Source organism: Xenopus tropicalis, chromosome 2, assembly GCF_000004195.4.
Source record: "Xenopus tropicalis strain Nigerian chromosome 2, UCB_Xtro_10.0, whole genome shotgun sequence".
NCBI lineage: Eukaryota > Metazoa > Chordata > Amphibia > Anura > Pipidae > Xenopus > Xenopus tropicalis.
The window spans coordinates 1,392,975-1,415,445 of record NC_030678.2 but is presented as its reverse complement, the minus strand read 5'-3'; the positions used below and the strand labels follow the sequence as shown (position 1 = coordinate 1,415,445).

Sequence of the window (22,471 nt, the reverse complement as noted above, 5' to 3'; positions counted from 1 at the left end):
GAGCACCCAGCGAGATCAAGTATCCTCTCATTGTGCATTTATGTGCTTCCCATCTAATATGTTGAGATGTGTCTTGTTCCGAGTTGTCAATAATAATTGTTTTAAGTTTTTAAGTACTTCTTCTCTGTGTGTTTCTTTATATATAAGGTTTTCGTTTAGTCTCCAATTGAAATTTTTCTTTATGATTGTTGGTAGCTTGAATGTCATAGTTACTGGGCAGTGGTCTGATTGGAATGAATTTTCAATACTGGATTTATAGAGAAATTCTAACCATTTATATTCCATAAATAGATAATCAATCCTAGCGTAGTTCTTATGTACACACGAATAGTGTGTGTAATCCCTGTCTTGAGGGTGGAGGGTTCTCCAAGTATCAGAAAGTAAATTTGTATGCAATATTTGATTTATACCTCTTATTAATGAAAAGGGTAAGTATGATTTTTTGGATGAAGTATCTAGGATGGGATTTAATGGAGTATTAAAGTCTCCTCCCAGAATTACTATGCCTTCTTTAAAGGACTTTAATCTGTTCAGTATTTCTTTCAGGGTTTTCAATTGGTTTTTATTAGGTAGATAGATATTACATAGAGTTACTTTCTGATCATATAGTAAACCTTTAATCATTATATATCTTCCATCCTTTCTTGTAAAAGTATCAATTATCGAAAATGGAGAATTTTTGTGGATAGCAATTAATACTCCATTAGTTTTTTTTTTCTATGTTGTTGCATTGAAATATTTTGTCGTAATATCTGTGGGGGATTTTTAAGGTAGTATTATCTGTTATGTGCGTTTCCTGCATGAAAATTATCTTAGCTCCTGAGTTATTGCAGTGATTGAACATTTGGGCTCTTTTGATAGGATCATTTAATCCATTTACGTTAATGGATAAGGTTTTTATTTTAACCATTTTGTATATCTGAGTAAGTGCTTACACACGCTTAGACAGTTATGTCTCTTCAGAATACTTTCTGTTAAGTATGTCATGTTTATCATAATTGGTAGGGGAGGATAATAGGAAAAACAAACTATGTACAAAAAATAGCTAGTTTTATCTAGAACTGAATTCAACTCTGTTTTTGCATTTTGTAGTATCATAAGGTTATAGGCAGTTGGTTTTTTATAAGATAGATATTCTGTTCTATCTTATTAGTGGGGGGGTTGTGGAAGATATACCTGTATATTCTTTTGCAAATTAATGGTGTCTGACTATTTTTCTACCCTGAGAAAGAAAAAAACAGTATAGTGAGATGATTGTGTATATTCATCTCTTTATTGTGCCCTGATGAGTAACATATTGATAAGGCTTATATTGATTCCTTATAATAGCACTATATTCTCTTTCAATGATAACATTTTGTTTTACCTATACAGTTGTTTACTTGACCCTTTAGGTATTATTCTCATACCTTGTATTACCTTATGCTGTATAGGAATATCACCTTAAAGAAAAATATTTGCAAAGTTGTTTTAACTTGTATGTTAACAATTAACATCATTATTAGTTATAATCATTTAGGACATTTTGTTATAACTGAATGATTTAATATATAACCCTTTAGGTATCAGGCTTATACCTTGCATTACCTTATGCTGTATAGGTAAACCCCCTTGAGGAGAAATATGTGCAAAATTATTTTAACTTGTGTGTTAACATTTAGCATCATTATCAGTTATATCCATTTAAAACATTTCGTTATAACTAAACAGTTTTTTCCTGTGAACCTTTAGGTATTGGACTCATACCTTACTTTACCTTATAATGTATAAGGATATCACCCTGAGGAGAAATATATGCATCATTTTTTAAACTTGTACAATAACCATTAGCAACTTTGACCTTTATGGTCATTTTTAGTTCTCAGGTTTCACTTCTATCAGATAAAAAGGAAATCTCTCTTTCTCTCCTTAAATGTTTCAGAGGTGTGCTCCAGAGATCAGAAGTTTTAGGTAGATTAATATCAGGATTGCTGATGTCCCATCCTGGTAGTGGAATTCTTTCAATGTCCAGTTTTTTGCAAAAATCGTCTGTGTCTTTAAGGGGCACATTTACTATGGGTCGAATCCGAGTCCGAATTGGAAAAATCCGATTTGAAAACGAACATTTTGCGACTTTTTCGTATTTTTTGCGATTTTTTCGGCACCTTTACGACTTTTCGGAAATTATCGCGACTTTTTCGTTACCGATACGATTTGCGCGAAAAAACGCGAGTTTTTCGTAGCCATTCCGAAAGTTGCGATTTTTTCTTAGCGTTAAAACTTGCACAAAAAGTTGCGCTTTTTTCGTAGTGTTAAAACTTGCGCGAAACGTCGTGCCTTTTAAGTTTTAACGCTACGAAAAAAGCGCAACTTTTTGCGCAAGTTTTAACGCTACGAAAAAATCGCAACTTTCGGAATGGCTACGAAAAACTCGCGTTTTTTTGCAAAAATCGTATTGGTAACGAAAAAGTCACGTCAATTTTCCGAAAAAATCGCAAAATACCGATCATTACGAAAAAAACACAATCGGACGCATTCGGCCCGTTCGTGGGTTAGTAAATGTGCCCCTAGGTGTTTTCAGTATGAAGAGTTGTCCATTGTTTCTCACTGTCAGGCTGAAAGGAAATCCCCATCTGAATTGTATTCCTTTCTCTCTCAGCATATCTGTAAGGGGTTTGAGCAGTCTTCTTTTGTTAAGTGTTTCCCATGATAAGTCTGAAACAAAAGTATTTTACTTTCTTCAATGTAAATATTTTTCTTTTCCCTTGCTTTTAGTAGAATTTCTTCTTTTATTGAGTAGTCATGTAAGGCACATAGTACATCTCTTGGGGAGTCAGGCGATGCGTTTTTAGTTTTTGCCACCCTGTGAAATCTGTCCATTTTTATTTCGGACGTTTGTTCTCTGACAAGTATGCCATTGAAAATTTGTAGTAATGCTGTTCACTTTGTGATATCCCTTCCGGAATTCCCCTTATTCTTAAGTTTATTCTCCTGCTTCTATTTTCAAAGTCCTCTATTTGTCTTTCCAAATCAATAATCTGTTCAGTTTGGGAAAGGATTGTTTTGTGGAGGTATGTATTGTGCTTAAGTAGTTTCTCCTGGGTTTTTTCAGTCGCATCTGTTCTGGCTGCAATGCTTATTATGTCTTTTTTGAGATCTCTCATCTTGTCTCTTATAGCTGTGGTAAGTTCTTGTAGCATATTTTTGATTTCTGCTTTAGATGGGAGGCATTTTAGGTAAGATCTTATGTCTTCCTCGCCTTCACTATCTGATTCAGACAGGTCTATCTGGCTTTTAGTGTCTTTCTCAAGTGCGCGCTTTCTAGCTGGCGCCATCTTGGATTTGTTTTTCTCCTCTGTTATTTGTGCAAATATATCGCTTTCCACTTCTATATCTTTAGCGGTTTTGTTTGCTTTAGCTTTGGGTGTTTGTACAGAAGCCTTACCGGGCTTTTTCATTTTAGTAGCAGGGCAATGCTTCTCTCAGGGTAGGTGTTAGGCCTGCTCTATTCTGGGGTATTTAACTATTGAACTGAGACAGCCTGGTTTATTAAACAAGTGATATATTTATTTACAAAAGAGATAAAAGGTATAAAATAAGGAGGGAAAATAACTAAAATGGAGGGAGGAAGAAGGGAGTGGAAAGGTGCAATGGAGGGGAGAGGAAAGTGCATAACTAACAAAGTATTTACAAATGCTGTTTATATACATGATGAAAACCATTCAACCAACCATAACCCACACTGCCCTTTTCCCAAGACACACCCAAATGACAGTCCCAGCCAATCAGGTCGATGTGAGTTGTTTTTACAATGATTCATCTCAGTCCGCTAAGAGAGGCAGCTTAAGATAGGTAGCATTGCAGATCAAATCCCATTGAGCCCAATGCTGCAGGCATCCCTGTTGATTCAGTGGGGTCTCCTTTCCTTAGGAACTCTGGCCCTGCACCCACACCAGTGCGTACAGTCATTTCCATCTCTTTCATATGAACTGTACTGTAGCTGTAAGGGTTGTTGTGTAGTTTTATGGCAGGATGTCTCTTGTCCAGAATTACCCCTTAGCAGATGTCATGTGATGGAAATGAAAGATATTTATTAACCCTTTGTGTACATGTGGGCTCATTACTAAATATCCAAAATGCATTACTACATTCCCCACTTTTTGTCATGTCAGAACGACAAACATAATTTTGGATATTCTTATGCAAACAAACATCATCACTGTAATGGCAAATCCTCTTCAAAAGTTGTGGCAAATCCTCTTCAGACCTGTGGCTCTCTCAGTGTAGCATCCAAATGGGCAGGGAGTACAAAAACGTTACACCATTCACTCTCATTCACACTTACAATACAATGCAATAAGATACGTCATCAGTACTATAAAACATTGCATATTACATATACATTTGATTATTATATTTGCATGGCATATTTCACTGGAGTTAGTATATTTTACTGTCTGCTATAATCACCAGTTTATCCAATGCAAATACATGCAATTTGCAGGTAACACATTGGTATTGCTCAGTTCTAGTAAGCAGTCTTTTCACATCATAATCCATTCTAATTTCTATAAGCAAATACAATTCTCTGTAAAACCAATGAAACACAAATTTTATTGAATAAAAACAATAGCATATATTCCTTATTTCTAAATACCAGTGTTGTATGTTATGTGTGCTTTAAATATAAGGAACAGGAGGAAACTGTTACATGTACAATGTGCGAGTGGTGTTTTGTCTAAAGTCAACATGTCATAAAAAAAAAAAAAATACAACTGTTTTAAACCCAATATAACAAAAACACAGTTAATCCAGGCTCCAATTTTGCATTTTATAACATCGGTCCATGGATCATGGAAATAATAGAGCAAGAGCAGAATCAGATTCATAGCAGTGTTATCTGTTCAAAAAACTACAAAAAAAATTTAAAAACATTGCAAAAACATTTCATGCTTCTACTGTAGCTTTTGATGGGCTTTAGAAAAGCAAAAACTATGGGCAACCCCCATTTGGTACCACAAAACATAGGTACCATTATGCAAGTAGAGAGCAAAAAAACAAAACAAAACAAAAACGTTCTGCTGATTTTAGCAGTGTTTTGAGTAATCAACAGATTACAATGCTTCTACAAAAGTTATCAATCCCAAAGCATTGTTCTTTTTACATAAGGACACAAACAAAACATGACACAAACAAATAACATGAACAAACAAACAAATACCTGTGTGGAATTACCGTATATACTCGAGTATAAGTTGATCCGAATATAAGCCGAGGTACCTAATTTTACCTAAGAAAACTATAAAAACGTATTGACTCGAGTATAAGCCTAGGGTGGGAAATGCAGCCGCTACTGCTAAGTTTCAATAATCAAAATAAACACCAATAAAATTACATTAAATGAGGCATCAGTGGGGTATATGTTTTTGAATATTTATTTCAAACAAAAACAGTAAACTAGCTCTGTAAGTGGAGAAGAGGGTAAACAAAAACAATATGGTATCAACAATGATACCTTAAGAGTACTACCCCCTTAGCTCAATCAGCAACAAAGCTAAAACACAAAGAGTTAAAATCCTTCAAAACTATATATAGTTTATATAGAATATAAAGTGCAATATCTAGTGCAGAATGTGCCTAGGACAGGTGAGGATGATAGATTAAGATGAATTTGGGAGCCTAGGCCAAGGCACTGGAGGGTCTGGTTGCAGGTGGCATTATTTGCCCACAAAGGACAGAGGGTGCTAGTCTGGAGGGACCCATGGCACCCGACTCGAGTATAAGACGAGGGTGACTTTTTCAGCACATTTTGGGTGCTGAAAAACTAGGCTTATACTCGAGTATATACAGTAAGTGAAAGTTAGTATCAGAACAAAAACACTGGTGCACCAAATTGCCATGGTATTATATATCAGTAATTTATATATATATTTTTTAATTGTTTGCAAACAATTATTTTACTATTGACCTCATTGTACCACGTGGTTTAAAACAATATAGTTTCATTTGCATTATTAAAAATATTCTTTATGGAACATTTAAATTAAGATACCAAGTCACCAGGTACCATGTTCCTTAGAGCACAACAAAAAAACCTGTTGGAACACAAATAATGTTAATATTAATTTGCCTTCATTATTTAAAAGGCAAGGACAGATATTCTTCACCCAGTATTCTGAAAGAAAGAAACACATAGTTGGTTAACATATACCTGTACAATGACATCACAGAAAACAAAACATATTGAATAAATTCCATGCAAATTGGTTGGGGATTACATTTATTTTCATTATCAAGTCTTGTTTCAGTTGGACACACACTGGGCAAACTGTGCTAAGTTGGCCCATACAGGATGGGAACGTTTTCCCTTCTTTCCCTGTTTTACAAGGAGGGGTGTGGAATTCCCTTCTGGGCTCATTTCGGCTGTGTTTTTGGTCTCCTGTGTTGTCTGTAATTGTGGGATCTGTGTCAGTATTCTCAGAGGGGACAACAGTTTTGGGCTCTGGGGAAGGGCTATGGCCAAGGAGATCATTATTTACATTTCGCTGTACTCCCCCCTCTTGTCTCTGTACTGAATGACATGAGTAAGTACTAGAAGCCTGTTGTTTCATAGAACGCCTGCAATATCTAACAATATGACCAGATTTTCCACAACCAAAACATCGTCTTGAAAATCTCCTGTGTTGGTGGTTTGTGGATACAACCGAAATATGTCTCTGGGATTCAAATGAATCCTGCGACCAATCCCTAAGTACATTTACAAAGGTGTTGTAAGAGCTGGAGTATCTGAGGGCAATTTTTGTATTGTAATCAACACAGCATTTGTTAGCCATTGAATATAGGAAATTTGGGTCATCAGACAACATATCAGGGCAGTTAAATACAACTTTATATAGGGAGAGGTAATTTGTACAAAATAATATTGCGTCATCTCCTCCCCTATACCTTGCATTCTCCAGTGCATTGGCACCTCTTGTATCCCGCCCACCCATAATACATTGCAATTCTCTGAACCTACCCCTGGCATCTCCCCAGTTTTCACTGACACCAGCTAACGCCTCACTGGGCTCCAACTGGGGGCCCAAGCTCTGCAGCCAGTTGATAAGGAAGCCATGCTCTAAGCAAGGCACATCCATCCTTATATCCCAAGTTATATTGTTTGATCACAGCTTCCAGTTTATTTATAAGGCTGATGGCTGATGTATTAGTATCAAACTTTCCCAATACTTGGGTCAAATTGATAACATCTTGTATTGTGAGTGTTGCTGGTTCAGAAGGGTTATTTCTATAAGTTGGTATAGATGTATTATCAACTCTTTGTCTGGTGCATTCTGATTGGGGGATAAAGAGAGATAGATAATGTTTGTGGCCTTGTGCCCAGTTCCCTATCTCTTACCTCTTGTTCAGTAACAGGACAGACATTTACTGGGACATCCTGGGCATAACCAGGTTTGCAGTTGTGTCTCATGGAGAGAATACAGAGCTGTTTATGTGCTGGCTGTGTGTTTGTATCTTTCAGCTGCTCTCTAAGAGACCCTGCTATTCCCTCACTGTATCCCACCTTGCTCTCTAAACCTGTTGTTCCCTGAGCCTGCTCCTCTCCTCCCATTCCTGCAACTTTCCTTCCAATAACGTATTCTGTTCAGCTAGCAGCACCACCTTCTCCCTTAGTTCATCTAATTCAGAAACATGTTCTGCAGAAGTGCCAGCTGCCACCATAAGTGCCTCTCCAAACGTATCTGAGCCTTCTCTGAGCTGGGCCTTCTCTCTGTCCCACTGTACTGCCATTTGCCCAGCAATGCCTCTCATTATAAATAACATCAATATCTCATTAGCCAATTTTATCTTCTTTACCATCTTTGGAAGTTGATTACTTTTTATTTTATTATTATGACTTTGACACTGTGTCAGTAGACTTTTAAACTGATGTGTCAAAGAGTCATCTGCAGATGAATTATAATCCACAGAGACATGTTGACATATTTTTCCACAACTTCCATCTTTACCAATGAGAAATAAACAAACAATAACCTACACAATGACCCACAACACTAAACTGTGCAGGAGCAAAAAACCTGCACCCTAGTTAGTTACTAACAAAATATACAACTACACAAACAAACAGATAACTCCAGACACAACACATATAATTAATGGGACAATTCCCCCCTAGTTACACTTCACTACTCTACAGTCCACTTTCTTCTCAGGAATCTCTGCATTTTCTATTTATCCTTAAAAAGTCACACATTCAAGGCTTCACAAATATTCTTAATTTTTCCTTCTACTGGTAAAAAAAACTAACATACATACAATACAATCCCTTTCCATTAAATATCCGATAAAAGAAACCTATACTTACCCGTGTTACGCTCCAGACTTTATTTCCTGGTTAGACCTTTAACACATGAATCTCAGGCGTCTCAAATCCTCTCAGCCAAGCAGATTCTGTTTCCTTGGTTCCTATGGTTTTACATTATCACCCATAGGTCCCATCTGGGGTACAAAATGTTGGGCCTGCTCTATTCTGGGGTATTTAACTATTGAACTGAGACAGCCCGGTTTATTAAATACGTGATATATTTATTTACAAAAGAGATAAAAGGTATAAAATAAGGAGGGAAAATAACTAAAATGGAGGGAGGAAGAAGGGAGAGGAAAGGTGCAATGGAGGGGAGAGGAACTAATAAAGTACAAATGCTGTTTATATACATGATGAAAACCAGTCAACCAAGCATAACCCACACTGCCCTTTTCCCAAGACACACCCAAATGACAGTCCCAGCCAATCAGGTCGATGTGAGTTGTTTTTACAATGATTCCTCTCAGTCCGCTAAGAGAGGCAGCTTAAGCTAGGTTGCACTGCAGATCAAATCCCATTGAGCCCAATGCTGCAGGGATCCCTGTTGATTCAGTGGGGTCTCCTTTCCTGGGGGGCTCTGGCCCTGCCCCCACCCCAGTCTGTACTGTCATTGGCATCTCTTTCATATGAACTGTAGGGTTGCTGTAAGGGTTGTTGTGTAGTTTTATGGCAGGATGTCTCTTGTCCAGAATTACCCCTCAGTAGATGTCATGTGATGGAAAGGAAAGATATCTGTTAACCCTTTGTGTACATGTGGGTTCATTACTAAATATCCAAAATGCATTGCTACAGTAGGTCTGGTCACGGAGCTCAGCTAAGGTGCATCCATACAGGCAGACGTCAAGCCACGCCCCCTTGGCCATATTAAATTAACCCTATACCCAGTTTTGGTGCCGCTGGTATAACTGGGAAGGGACAATAAATGCGGGTGAGTTTATGTTACAGTGTGACCCCCCCACATCACCTGTGATGGGTCCTGATGTGAAGTCTAAGTCACCCCAATGTGGGCTTCCCCTCCCCCACATGGCCTGGCCCTTATCAGCCAGTTACAGGCAGGGATAGGGAGAGGCACCGCAGGTTGTACGACCTTTACCCATGGGTGGGTCCAGACCTTTTCAGAACACCTTCTAGTTTAACCCATGCAAGTGTAAATGAAAGTGTTTGGCCATTCATCCTTGCCCCCATAATGCCCCAACCTTGCCCTGTCAGTGCCATTTCTATGAAGACAAATTTGGACAAGTCTGGCAGTAGGCGGGGCCCTAACTAATGATTCTCACCCACCCCCATACCCAGAATGCAGCATGAAGGGGCTCAGTGAAGGAGGCAGTGAAGGTGTGTAAGTGCCTGATTGGCTCACTCAGCTCATAAAAGGACAGGCGTCCGGCCTCATAGTCCAATGAGATCCTGATTCTCCTGCAGGAAGCTTTGTGAGGTAAATTTGTCCATTTACTCTCATGTCCCACGGAATATCTATTACCCCATCTGCACAAACACCAGGATTTGTTATTATTCACAATAAGGGACTGAGCCCCTCCCCTCTCTATACTGGGATAGGCCGCCCCTACCCCCCAGTACCCTGATTTACTGCCCTCCACTTCCCAGTAATGTCGCCCTGAGGGGAAACTCCTGGTGCTTAAAGCCTGAGGGTGACGTTGAAATCTCTCTGGGGATTGTGGGTAATACTGCTCTTCTAGTGAGTAGGAAGCAGATTTCCCGTCCCCTGATACAGATAAATGGTTATGAGCCGTGTTTATATCCAGTACCAGGTCTGTAGCCTCCTGCCCAGGGAACCACTTACCCCTTACCCCAGTCACAATCCCAGCTAAGCCTGTGAGTAATGTCTCTAAGGCCATATCCACATCCAGATCCACTACAGCAGGAACCATTATACCCCCTCTCTCTCTGCCCCCAGTATCTGCCCCCTCAGCCCCACAAAAGGCATCTGATTCCCATTCCTGTAGGACAGTGAGTGGAGCTGCCATGTTGCACAGCTCCTCAATGTGCCGGATATTCCTGGACAACTTGGCTTTCTTTATTTCCAGCTGTTGGATCAGATCAGTGATCTTCTCTTTCTGCCTGGAGATGTCCCTCAGGAGTCGCTTCTCTAGGGCTTCCAGTCGTTTCCTGATGCCCCTAAACAGGGCAGTGACTCTCTCTGTCTCACCGGCTGCTTTTCTTTCCACTTTTCTCCTGCGCTCCTGCAGCCTCTGGATTTGCCCCTCAGTCTCCTCTCTCTCTGGGCTCAGTTTCTCCAGAACTTTCCTCAGTTTCTCTTTCTTCTTCTCAGAGGCCTCATAGAGCAGCTCCACCCTGTGGCCCCGGTGCTCCCCGGCCAGGCAGCAGGACTCACAGATACAGGCAGAGTCATTATAGCAATAATACTCCAGGATCTTATTGTGGGCAGAGCAATTTTTGTTCTCAGGAAGGAACCGCTTTGCTATGTTACGGAGCCTCAGGTTCCTTTGCAGTTCAGGGCATCTCTTATATGTTTTTCTACATTCAGGGCAGGAAGGATCTTCCTCTATCCCCTCCTGCCAGTCCCAGGTTTTCCCAATACAGATGAGGCAGAAGTTGTGCCCACAGGGCAGGGTTACAGGGTCGGTATAAATGTCCCGGCAGACGGAGCAGGTCAGCTCAGCTCTCAGATCAGCAGCCGCCATGACTGTAGAGGAGAAGAAATATACAGAAGTAAAACGTCACCTTATAATCACCACCATTCTGTTAGTGTAATGGCACAGAGAGGTACTTTGGGTTCTTAAGTACTGTGCTTTTTGGCAGGCACCTCTGGTGGTCACAAGCACAATTTCTCGATGGGTACGCACTCCAGACACGGGTGAAGGTGGTTTCAGAAATAGCTTTATTCACAATTGTCCTAACGCATTTTGTGTCTATAGCACCTATGACTACGTGTTGAAAGACACAAAACGCGTCAGGACAATTGTGAATAAAGCTATTTCTGAAACCACCTTCACCCGTGTCTGGAGTGCGTACCCATCGAGAAATTGTGCTTGTGACTGCTGGGTCTCCCTTTGCTATGGTTCTGGGGCGCTGCAACTGGACCACTGGATCAGTAGGGTGAGTGTCCATGAAAAACTGTGATTTACGTGATAATTTAATGAAGAAATAGTCGTGAAAATAATTTTCCCTGTGTGAAGGGTCCAGGGCACGGCACCCGGACCAACTTTGTGAAGGCATGAGCGAATGCTGATTGAGACTGGCTGTTTCAGATTTTAAATTAGGCTTGATGTGCTGCGCAGCTTAGAGCAAGGTTTTGGTATTGTTGTATTTAATTGAGGCACCTCTGGTGGTGCAAACTTCCCATTTATATTCTATATATGGTATATAGTGCCATTTATATTCTGTATATACGGTATATTGTGCCATTTATATTCTGTATATACGGTATAGTGTGCCATTTATATTCTGTATATATGGTACATTGTGCCATTTATATTCTGTATATACAGTACATTGTGCCATTTATATTCTGTATATACGGTATAGTGTGCCATTTATATTCTGTATATACGGTACATTGTGCCATTTATATTCTGTATATACGGTATAGTGTGCCATTTATATTCTGTATATACGGTATATTGTGCCATTTATATTCTGTATATACGGTACATTGTGCCATTTATATTCTGTATATACGGTACATTGTGCCATTTATATTCTGTATATACGGTATAGTGTGCCATTTATATTCTGTATATACGGTACATTGTGCCATTTATATTCTGTATATACGGTATAGTGTGCCATTTATATTCTGTATATACGGTACATTGTGCCATTTATATTCTGTATATACGGTATAGTGTGCCATTTATATTCTGTATATACGGTACATTGTGCCATTTATATTCTGTATATACGGTACAGTGTGCCATTTATAGTCTGTATATACGGTACAGTGTGCCATTTATATTCTGTATATACGGTATATTGTGCCATTTATATTCTGTATATACGGTACATTGTGCCATTTATATTCTGTATATACGGTACAGTGTGCCATTTATAGTCTGTATATACGGTACATTGTGCCATTTATATTCTGTATATACAGTATATTGTGCCATTTATATTCTGTATATACGGTACATTGTGCCATTTATATTCTGTATATACGGTACAGTGTGCCATTTATAGTCTGTATATACGGTACTGTATATACGGTATATTGTGCCATTTATATTCTGTATATACGGTACATTGTGCCATTTATATTCTGTATATACGGTACAGTGTGCCATTTATAGTCTGTATATACGGTACATTGTGCCATTTATATTCTGTATATACAGTATATTGTGCCATTTATATTCTGTATATACGGTACATTGTGCCATTTATATTCTGTATATACGGTACATTGTGCCATTTATATTCTGTATATACGGTACATTGTGCCATTTATATTCTGTATATACGGTACGTTGTGCCATTTATATTCTGTATATACGGTACATTGTGCCATTTATAGTCTGTATATACGGTACATTGTGCCATTTATATTCTGTATATACGGTATATTGTGCCATTTATATTCTGTATATACGGTACATTGTGCCATTTATATTCTATATATACGGTACATTGTGCCATTTATATTCTGTATATACGGTACATTGTGCCATTTATATTCTGTGTATACGGTATATAGTGAGTGGGCCCCTAAGTGCAGGTAAGTGCCAGCAGCACAGAGTATGTGCAGGGAATCAGCGGTAAATAAGATGGGGGGCTACTGGGGGCATTATTGGGGGCATAGACCTTCCCTGCTAAAGGCCTGTGGTTGTCTTGGGCTGGTACAGAAGCACAAAACATAATGTACAACATTTCTGCCCTATGTCTTTAGTTAGGCTTTAGTTCTCCTTTAAGGACTGGAGCCCCAAACTGCCCCCATACTCACTGTCACTGCCCCCATACTCAGGGTGAGGCCTTACCAGGGACCTATAAAGGGGCAAAATTATCTTTTCATCCCTAAAGTCAATGCCCTTTTTTATACAAGACAGCACTTTATTTGCTTTAGTAGCCACAGAATGACACTGCCTGGAATTAGACAACTTGTTATCCACAAAAACCCCTAGATCCTTTACAATTAAGGATCCCCCCAACTCACTCCCATTTAGTATATAACTCACATTTATAATATTTCTACCAAAGGGCATAACTTTGCACTTATCAACATTGAACCTCATTTCCCAGTTTGCTGCCCAGTTTCCCAGTCAAATCGCTCTGCAAAGCGGCACATCCTGCATGGAACTTATAGTTTTGCCCAATTTTGTGTCATCAGCAAAAATAGAAACAGTACTGTCTCTGCCCCCCCCCAGGGCATTAATAAACAAGTTTAAAATGCAAAGGGCCAAGGACTGATCCTGCGGTACCCACTGTAACACGGTGGATTTTCTATTGATTTTATAATGATTTACAATATATACATTTGCTTTGACTTATGAATCAAATCTAAGGTTTGAGTCAAGTAAAAGCAGCAGATTTTGGGACAGCGATTGTCTAGTGTTCAAGGTACAATGTCTTTGTTCTATGTATATTGCTGAGTAAACAGTAAACACAGGTATTGTTACCCAGCAAATATCCTTGGAATAAACAAACAGACAGCATATAGACAATACGCTCTATGTACAACTTATTTGAGCAACAAATAGGCCTTCTACAAAGTCTTGTTAATAGGTTTTGTTCATGACAAAAGTTTGTACACAATATTGCACAAGTCAACACTTGGTGTTGGGGGGTTTGCTAAGTACTCTGGTATAAAAGGGGCCCCCACCCTGTGTCAGTAGCTTTGCCTGGGGCTCCTGAACGAGTGCCGGGACATTTGGATCATTGATTGGTTATTGGGAACCTGAAGGTTTTGCACCAAAGGTTGTGGGGCTCCCCGATTGGGCTGAATTGTGCAGAACTGGCTATACTTGTAACTAATCATACTAAGATAAGTAAATCTATTTAATTCTATTATTACTTGTGTGTATGTAAGTTATTGCTCACTTACAGTCTATCAGAAGGTTTAATCATTTGATCCTGCATATGTATTAATATTTGTCATTAATGTTAATTAATACAAATTATTAATATTAATAATGGTTCACCCGTTATTACATCCACTAACCACACTGGCCCAATTAGGAACTGTTCCATTTCCCCCACTCTGTCTCCTCAACCCTTTTAGTTTGTTCGTGAATCCCCACTCCCGGCTCTACCTAAGCTGATCAGAAAACCCTGCGCTACACTGATGAGCCCCAAAAAGGGCGAAACCGGTCTGTAGTTGAGAATCTGATCAGCTATTATCCTGGCTTCTGCTTTAAACCCAGTGGGTCGGCATTAGCCTATAGGATAAACCCATGTAAATGGGACAAAGCCCATGTAAATGGAATTTTCTAGGAGCCTTAACGAATTTCTTCCCAGAATCCTGTTATGACTTATTTGCATACGTATGAGGCGGTCTCCTCAACCCTTTTAGTTTGTTCGTGAACCCCCCACTCTGTGTAATCTATCCTTCAGCCAGTTTTCTATCTATCCCCCCACTGCCCCTCAATGTCAGTGAGTGAGAGCTCCTCTTTCTGCCTGGAGATGTCACTCAGGAGTCGCTTCTCTAGGGCTTCCAGCTCTTCCCTGATGCCCCTAAACAGGGCAGTGACTCTCTCTGTCTCACCGACTGCCACTTCTGCCACTTCTCTCCTGCACTCCTGCAGCCTCTGGATTTGCCCCTCAGTCTCCTCTCTCTCTGGGCTCAGTTTCTCCAGAACTTTCCTCAGTTTCTCTTTCTTCTTCTCAGAGGCCTCACTCAGCAGCTCCACCCTGTGGCCCCGGTGCCCCCCGGCCAGGCAGCAGGACACACAGATAGGGGCCCCATCCTCACAGCAGAGATACTCCAGGATCATATTATGCACAGAGCATTTTTTGTTCTCAGAAAGGAATTGCTCTGCAATGTTCCGCAGCCTCAGGTTCTTGGGAAGTTCAGGACATGTCTTATAGCTCCTTTTACACTGAGGGCAGGAAGGATCTTCCTCTATCCCCTCCTGCCAGTCCCAGGTTTTCCCAATACAGATGAGGCAGAAGTTGTGCCCACAGGGCAGGGTTACAGGGTCGGTATAAATGTCCCGGCAGACGGAGCAGCTCAGCTCAGCTCTCAGATCAGCAGCCGCCATGACTGTAAAGGAGAAGAAATCTATAGAAGTGAGAGTTTTATTTTTTCAGAAATCAGTTTTATCTCTTCCTCCCACACACAGGGTGCAGCCAGTCTGTCCTTTGTACTTAAAGGAAAACTAAACCCTAAAATGAATATGGCAAAGAATGCCATATTTTATTTACTGTACTTGCTGCACCAGCCTAAAGTTTCAGCATCTCTATATCAGTAATGGTCCAGGTTGTCACAGGAGCTCCCCATCTTGGATTGTGTTAGGGGTGTCAGTGGCACTGCACGTGCTCAGTGGGCTCTGGGGGGGGGGCTTAGGAGAAGCTGAACTTAGAGGTCACTAATTATCAAGATGAAAATGAGGGTTGGCCTGTCATATAGTTATTTATATGTTCCATTTATATTCTGTATATATGATACATTGTGCCATTTATATTCTGTATATACGGTACATTGTGCCATTTATATTCTGTATATACGGTATATTGTGCCATTTATATTCTGTATATACGGTACATTGTGCCATTTGTATTCTGTATATACTGTACATTGTTCCATTTATATTCTGTATATATGGTACATTGTGCCATTTCTATTCTGTATATACGGTACATTGTGCCATTTATATTCTGTATATACGGTACATTGTGCCATTTATATTCTGTATATACGGTATATTGTGCCATTTATATTCTGTATATACGGTACATTGTGCCATTTGTATTCTGTATATACTGTACATTGTTCCATTTATATTCTGTATATACGGTATATTGTGCCATTTATATTCTGTATATACGGTACAGTGTGCCATTTGTATTCTGTATATACTGTACATTGTTCCATTTATATTCTGTATATACGGGTACATTTAGAGCAGACAGGCTGGGGTACAGAAATTACTTTATAATGGACACGGCAGCTTTTATGGTTCCTTCTGAAGGGGGGGCACCGTATCAGGAAGCCAAATCAATCATGTGACCAAATGCCCTAAAATACACACTGCTCTCACCCTGCCCTGACACCTATGCGCCACTTCAGCTGCTGGGAGTAACTGTGTGCAACTGGGTGCCATTGATGGGCCTGCTGTATGGTTTTAGCACCACCGCCCCCCAGTGCCCACCCAGTGCCATGGCTACATGCCCCTGATAGCACTGGCCCCCAGTGCCCACTCAATGCCACGGCTACATGCCCCTGATAGCACCGCCCCCCAGTGCCCACTCAATGCCACGGCTAAATGCCCCTGATAGCACCGCCCCCCAGTGCCCACTCAGTGCCAGGGCTACATGCCCCTGATAGCACTGCCCCCCAGTGCCCACCCAGTGCCAGGGCTACATGCCCCTGATAGCACCGCCCCCTAGTGCCCACTCAATGCCATGGCTAAATGCCCCTGATAGCACCACCCCCCAGTGCCCACTCAGTGCCAGGGCTACATGCCCCTGATAGCACCGCCCCCCAGTGCCCACCCAGTGCCAGGGCTACATGCCCCTGATAGCACCACCCCCCAGTGCCCACCCTGTGCCACGGCTACATGCCCCTGATAGCACCACCCCCCAGTGCCCACCCTGTGCCATGGCTACATGCCCCTGATAGCACCGGCCGCCAGCGCATATTTGGATCAGGGAAGCAGCAGGTAAACTTTTCTACAAGGGAGCCTGATCGTTATGCCACTGGCCCATAGCAACCAATCTGATCTTTTCATTGACGTTGCTGCAGTGCCATGAACTCAAACAGAATGAATGGAATTCTCACACTATGGAATGCAGAGTTCTGCCCCTGGAGGGGTAACTGGGCTGGAATGTACCTGCCCCGGCCTCATGTGTGAGGTTTAACCATTCTCCTGCCAAAATACAAAGGGCTTATCCAGTTCCTTTATTAGGAAACACTAAGCACATATATGCAGTACAGGGCAGTGGGCACCGGCAGTTTTACTTGCCACCTCTCTCCCCAATAACTGTTTGTGTGTGGGGATACACTGTGCCATTATGTGGGGGAGAAGGGCCACACGTGGCTGATAAAGCCGGAAGGCCAAACTGCTGTCACTGCGCTACTTTTTCGACTGCCTGTTAGACAGCACAATGCTATTAGACAGTCCTACAGTGGTGCCACTGCTGCGCCACCAACATGGGCACCGCCGGCTACACCAGCGCCTGAAATCATCATCATCATCATCATCATCATCATCATCATCATCCATTTCTGTGCATCCCATTCTTTTCATCCCAGATATTCTTCTCTCTTAAACTCTACTTTTTTACACTTCTCTCACTTCTGGCCAAGGCTGCATTTGCACCATGTTATAAATATTCTTTCTCTTCTATATATGTGTAAGTACTATGGGCAACAAGCGCTGGGTTTCCCAAAACGTAACTAGTTACAAGATAATACAGGCTATCCTGTTGTGTTATCTCGTGCCATCTCCCTGCTGTGTCAGGAGAATAAAAGCTTCTTCGGCTGTAATTCTGTTTTCAGACAGCAGGTGGCGCCTGGAAAGGGAACATGCACAGTAGGGGGGCCACGTTGACACCAGGCTTAATCTGTTTGTCTCTGGAATGTGGGAAGTGCTAAGAGTGATTAAGATTACCCCCTGGTAAAAGCAAATACCCCCTGGTAAAAGCAAATACCCCCTGGTAAAAGCAAATAGAGCACTAGTGCGGGTGTTGGGAAGGAACTGTCTTTCTGTTCCACCATTCAATTGTAAATTTGCTTATCACTCAAACTGACTACCCTGGCAAGCTGATTCAGCTGGGACCACAAATCCCAGCATTCTCAGCAGCCCCCTTTGCCAGAATCCACAGATTGCCAGTCCGGGCCTACTAAGGACTATAACACACATACTGAATACACAAAGAAAGTGAAATGAGAAATAATGTTCAGAAATCCTCACTGGGCATTACTGATTATCAAGTTTCTGAGAGTTTTAGTTCAGAGCAAGACTGACACAGACGTATAAGAAACTGATACACATACAGGGTTTAGCCACAAATATTGTGCCTGACAATAACATTTATTAAGGTGCAAGGAGCTGTAGTGTCAGTTACTCCTGCGCAGCAAATAATATATATACAGATCTAGCAGCAGAGTCATAAACTATATTGTGATCTAAGAAATAAAACAATTATAAGGCTTTATAACATAACTTATTATAACTATACCCCTGTTTGTTTTCACACCTTGTAAAGCACTGCAGACAATGTTGGTACTATATAAACAAATAAATACATTCATACACCCCATTGTACCTCTTCCCTTACTCACTGAGCTACAAGAGCACATGATGGGGTTTATTTTATTATATAACGCTGCATACTGATATTTTTTTTTTTAATTTTTCAATTTTTATTGGGTTTTTGTACAATCCAAACATGTAGTATAGGTAGTCAAGCATTGGTTCAATACTAGTATGAAGAGGCATAATTAACATCACAGAAACTAAATTAGCAATGTTATTTGTTGTAGAACGCTAAGACTTAAGAGTGTATAAAAGGAAGAACTGTCCGTTGTCGTGATTGCTTATAGCTGTTGGATTGAATTAAGGTAACTGGGGAAGGGAGGGGGGGAAATACCAGACGGGAGGAGCGTCAAGTGTGGGGTAGGGGAAGATAAGTCAGGGTCCACGTCCTATACCGGCTTCCATTGCAAAGGCCTATATGATCTATGAGTTGCCATTTATTACCCTTATTGCCTTTCATTCGGCCCGCAGAGCAGACACCTCATTGATTATGGGTTTTGATAATTTGTTGGGTTGGATATTTTTGTTTCCAGGAAAGCTCGCCAGGGTCTCCAGGTAGCCCAATGAGTTTGTTTGGCTTTGTATGAGTCCGTATGTGTTTCCTCGAATTTGCAGATGTCCTCCATTTCTTGAGTCCATTGCATACTGATATTTATATAGGCACAATATGAGCAACCAGAGAGAACATATCGGTGTTTCTCCTATAGCTTTTAACTTCATTCAAAGGCTGCATCCATATGAATAGATCATTACACTTCTGCACAGTTAAATAATCTGTGACTGTCTGTACAGTGTTCTAGTCTCCAGAGCTAACACTTCATTAGCATAGAAGCCAAATATGACACAGAAGAAGAGCAAAAGCATTCCAGTCTTGGGTGTTACAATGGGTACTGAGTGACTAAGCTCACTAGGAGCATCTAGTGGTAAAACCTTTTCATTGCAGTTTGGGTAACTAAATTAGTTATCTTGTGATATCACAACTGGTTGTAACCAGACCCTTATGGCAGTGCTGTCCAACTGGCGGCCTGTGGGTCACATGCAGCCCACGACCCCCCTCTGTGTGGCCCCCCATGTGTCTGGCTGCTTTGATGGCTTACCTTTGTGTAAGCTTTAAATGGTATCGGTTCTGCCCCCCTGCATGGTTAACACCTCAGATTCAGGCTGTAAACCCCCTGTATTGTTTAAAATATAATTCCCTGTGTTGTTCTGCCTTTTAATCTCTGTATTGTTCCCCCCTGCAGTGTTCCCACCTCAGGCTCAGGCTGTAATCACCCACATTGTTCCCCTGTTCACCCCTCAGACAGACTGTAGGAGCAGTAGAAACCCACAAATAAACCCTACACACTGTTAAAAGAACATATACTGAGGTGGTACTGCAATTAAAAAGTTTTTTAATATATAGTTATTGTGCAGACTGTAGGAGCAGTGCCAGCATTGTGTATTACCCCTGAGATGCTCCATATGTTTCCAAGCAATCACATTCCAGACATAAGGAACAATGGGGTATGTGAGGGAGAGTGTGAATGGCAAGTCAGTTGCCCACTTGTAACATGTAACCCATTCAGGCCTGGAATATAACTTATTTTCCAATACCCAATATTTAACATTTCCCCCTTTGCACACTGACTTGACAAGAACATAATATTTGTATGCAACCTAGAAAATGAGAGAGAGAGTCTGAAAGCCCAGTCTACAGAATTCCAGCAATTCTTTGCAATGCGCCAAATATCCGTTGCACAAATGGCAACTGATATAGCCCTGTGTTTCACTGCAATTGACTGTGAATTTCTTACCTCACCTTTCATGGTCTTGCATTAAAGTCTACATAAAGACAAATCTTCAGCACCCACTTACATACATGTTCCCAAAGGGTGCTTGACTCCCACAGCCGCTCCCAAGCCTTTTCTCCATGTATCTTTGCAAAGAGGAGGAAGCCCCCCAGTGTGTCGGCAATGCCTTTAATTCACTTATGTGCAGAAATAAACAAACAGCACAAGCTTTCGGGGGTGACCCCTTCTTTAGGTGCAATACACACACATGAACAATTTGTGGCTTGTGCCACTGAATGCTTAGCTGCATAAAAATGTTTGGCCACAGATAATTTAGATACATATTTCTTTCCAGATACATATTTCTTTCAGATTCAGTTTTGTGAATCTTAGGCAAAAAATATATGTATGGTATTTGTGGCCAATCAACCGTCAGAACTGTAAATAATTATTATCAAGAATTATTTACAGTTCTGATGATTGATTGGCCACAAATACCATACATATATTTTTTGCCTAAGATTCACAAACCTTTGCAGAATCCACCAGGGAGATCGATAGTCTCAGGGTGCCGATCTATATTTCAACCATTAGCAATTTATTTGGATGTTATATGTCAACCAATCTTTAAATTACCGTATATACTCGAGTATAAGCTGATCGGAATATAAACCGAGTTTATCAGATAAGGAGCTTCCGTTACAAGGAAAGCAGTCTCATAATTGCCTTAGCTCTAATTCTCCCTTAGCTAATGTAACATCAGAGGGAGAAGTAATAATCTCCGCTGCATGCTGGGTAATGCGCGTAGCTTGTCGGGTAAATTAGGGGAGCTGCAGGCTATTGCATGTATTGATAATTATGATTTAATAGGTATCACTGAGACCTGGTGGGATGATAAATGCGACTGGGCTGTGAATTTAAATGGTTATACACTTTTTAGGAGGGACAGAGAGATTAAAAAGGGTGGAGGGGTTTGTCTTTATGTAAAGTCAGACTTAAAGCCATGTAATAAAGACATTACCAATGAAAACGTCGAATCTCTTTGGGTAGAAATTTCAGTAGGGCTGAAGGTCACAAAGAAAATGATCATTGGTGTATGCTATAAACCACCCCGTATAGATGAGGGGGATGAGGCCCAGCTATTGTTGCAAATGGAGGAGGCTTCAAAACTGGGTCAAGTTGTTATTATGGGGGACTTTAATTATCCGGCACTGACTGGAGTAATGGGGGGGCTAAGTCAGATAAAGCTAGTAGGTTTGTAAATATGCTAAATGGCAACTTTTTATTTCAGGCAGTTCAAGAACCCACTAGGAATGACGCTATTTTGGACCTGGTGATTTCTAATAATAATGAACTTATCTCTAACATTTGTGTGGGGGGGGGGGGCACCTGGGGAACAGTGATCCCAACATGGTCTCCTTTGGGATAATGCTGCAGAGACAGCGCTATAAGGGAGTAACTAAACGCTCAGCCGTGCAGACTTTGCCAGTATAAGGGCATCTCTGCAATGTGGCAGCTGGGAAAGGCTTTTCATGGGGTTAGACACAGAAGGAAAATGGAACATCTTTATAACATTGCTTTGTAGGTATACACAACAGTATATCCCCCTTGTAAGCAAGGAGAGGCATCGCAAAGCAAAACCTTTATGGCTGAATAAAAGTGTTATTGTCGAGGTTGGTAAGAAAAAACGTGCTTTTAGGGCATTCAAGTTAGCTGGGGCAGCGGGGGCTTTCATCAGGTACAGGGGGCAAATAAAGCAGCAAAAAAGCTATCAGGCAGCTAAAATAGAGATGGAAAGGGATATTGCAGCTAGGAGTAAAAAGAATCCAAAATTATTTTTTAATTATGTGAATAGTAAAAAAATGAAGCAAGAAGGGGTGGGAACTTTATTATCACGGGGGGGTACGTTGGTTGATGAAAACGGGGAAAAAGCTGAAATTTTGAACTCTTATTTTTCATCTGTCTATACA

The 22,471-nt window shown here is 40.8% G+C and overlaps 1 protein-coding gene and 1 pseudogene across 1 annotated transcript; both read right to left on the bottom strand.

The window, feature by feature from the left end:
• Positions 1-5,980: 5,980 nt before the first annotated feature.
• On the bottom strand, positions 5,981-7,835 carry post11 (annotated as a pseudogene).
• An 83-nt stretch (positions 7,836-7,918) lies between these two features.
• LOC105945660 (putative tripartite motif-containing protein 61) lies at positions 7,919-15,513 on the bottom strand. The gene is made up of 2 exons (XM_018091862.2): positions 15,131-15,513; positions 7,919-7,922 (listed from the first exon to the last, which is right to left on the bottom strand). The coding sequence occupies exons 1-2, from the start codon at positions 15,511-15,513 to the stop codon at positions 7,919-7,921; spliced, it is 387 nt and encodes a 128-aa protein (XP_017947351.1).
• Positions 15,514-22,471: the final 6,958 nt, after the last annotated feature.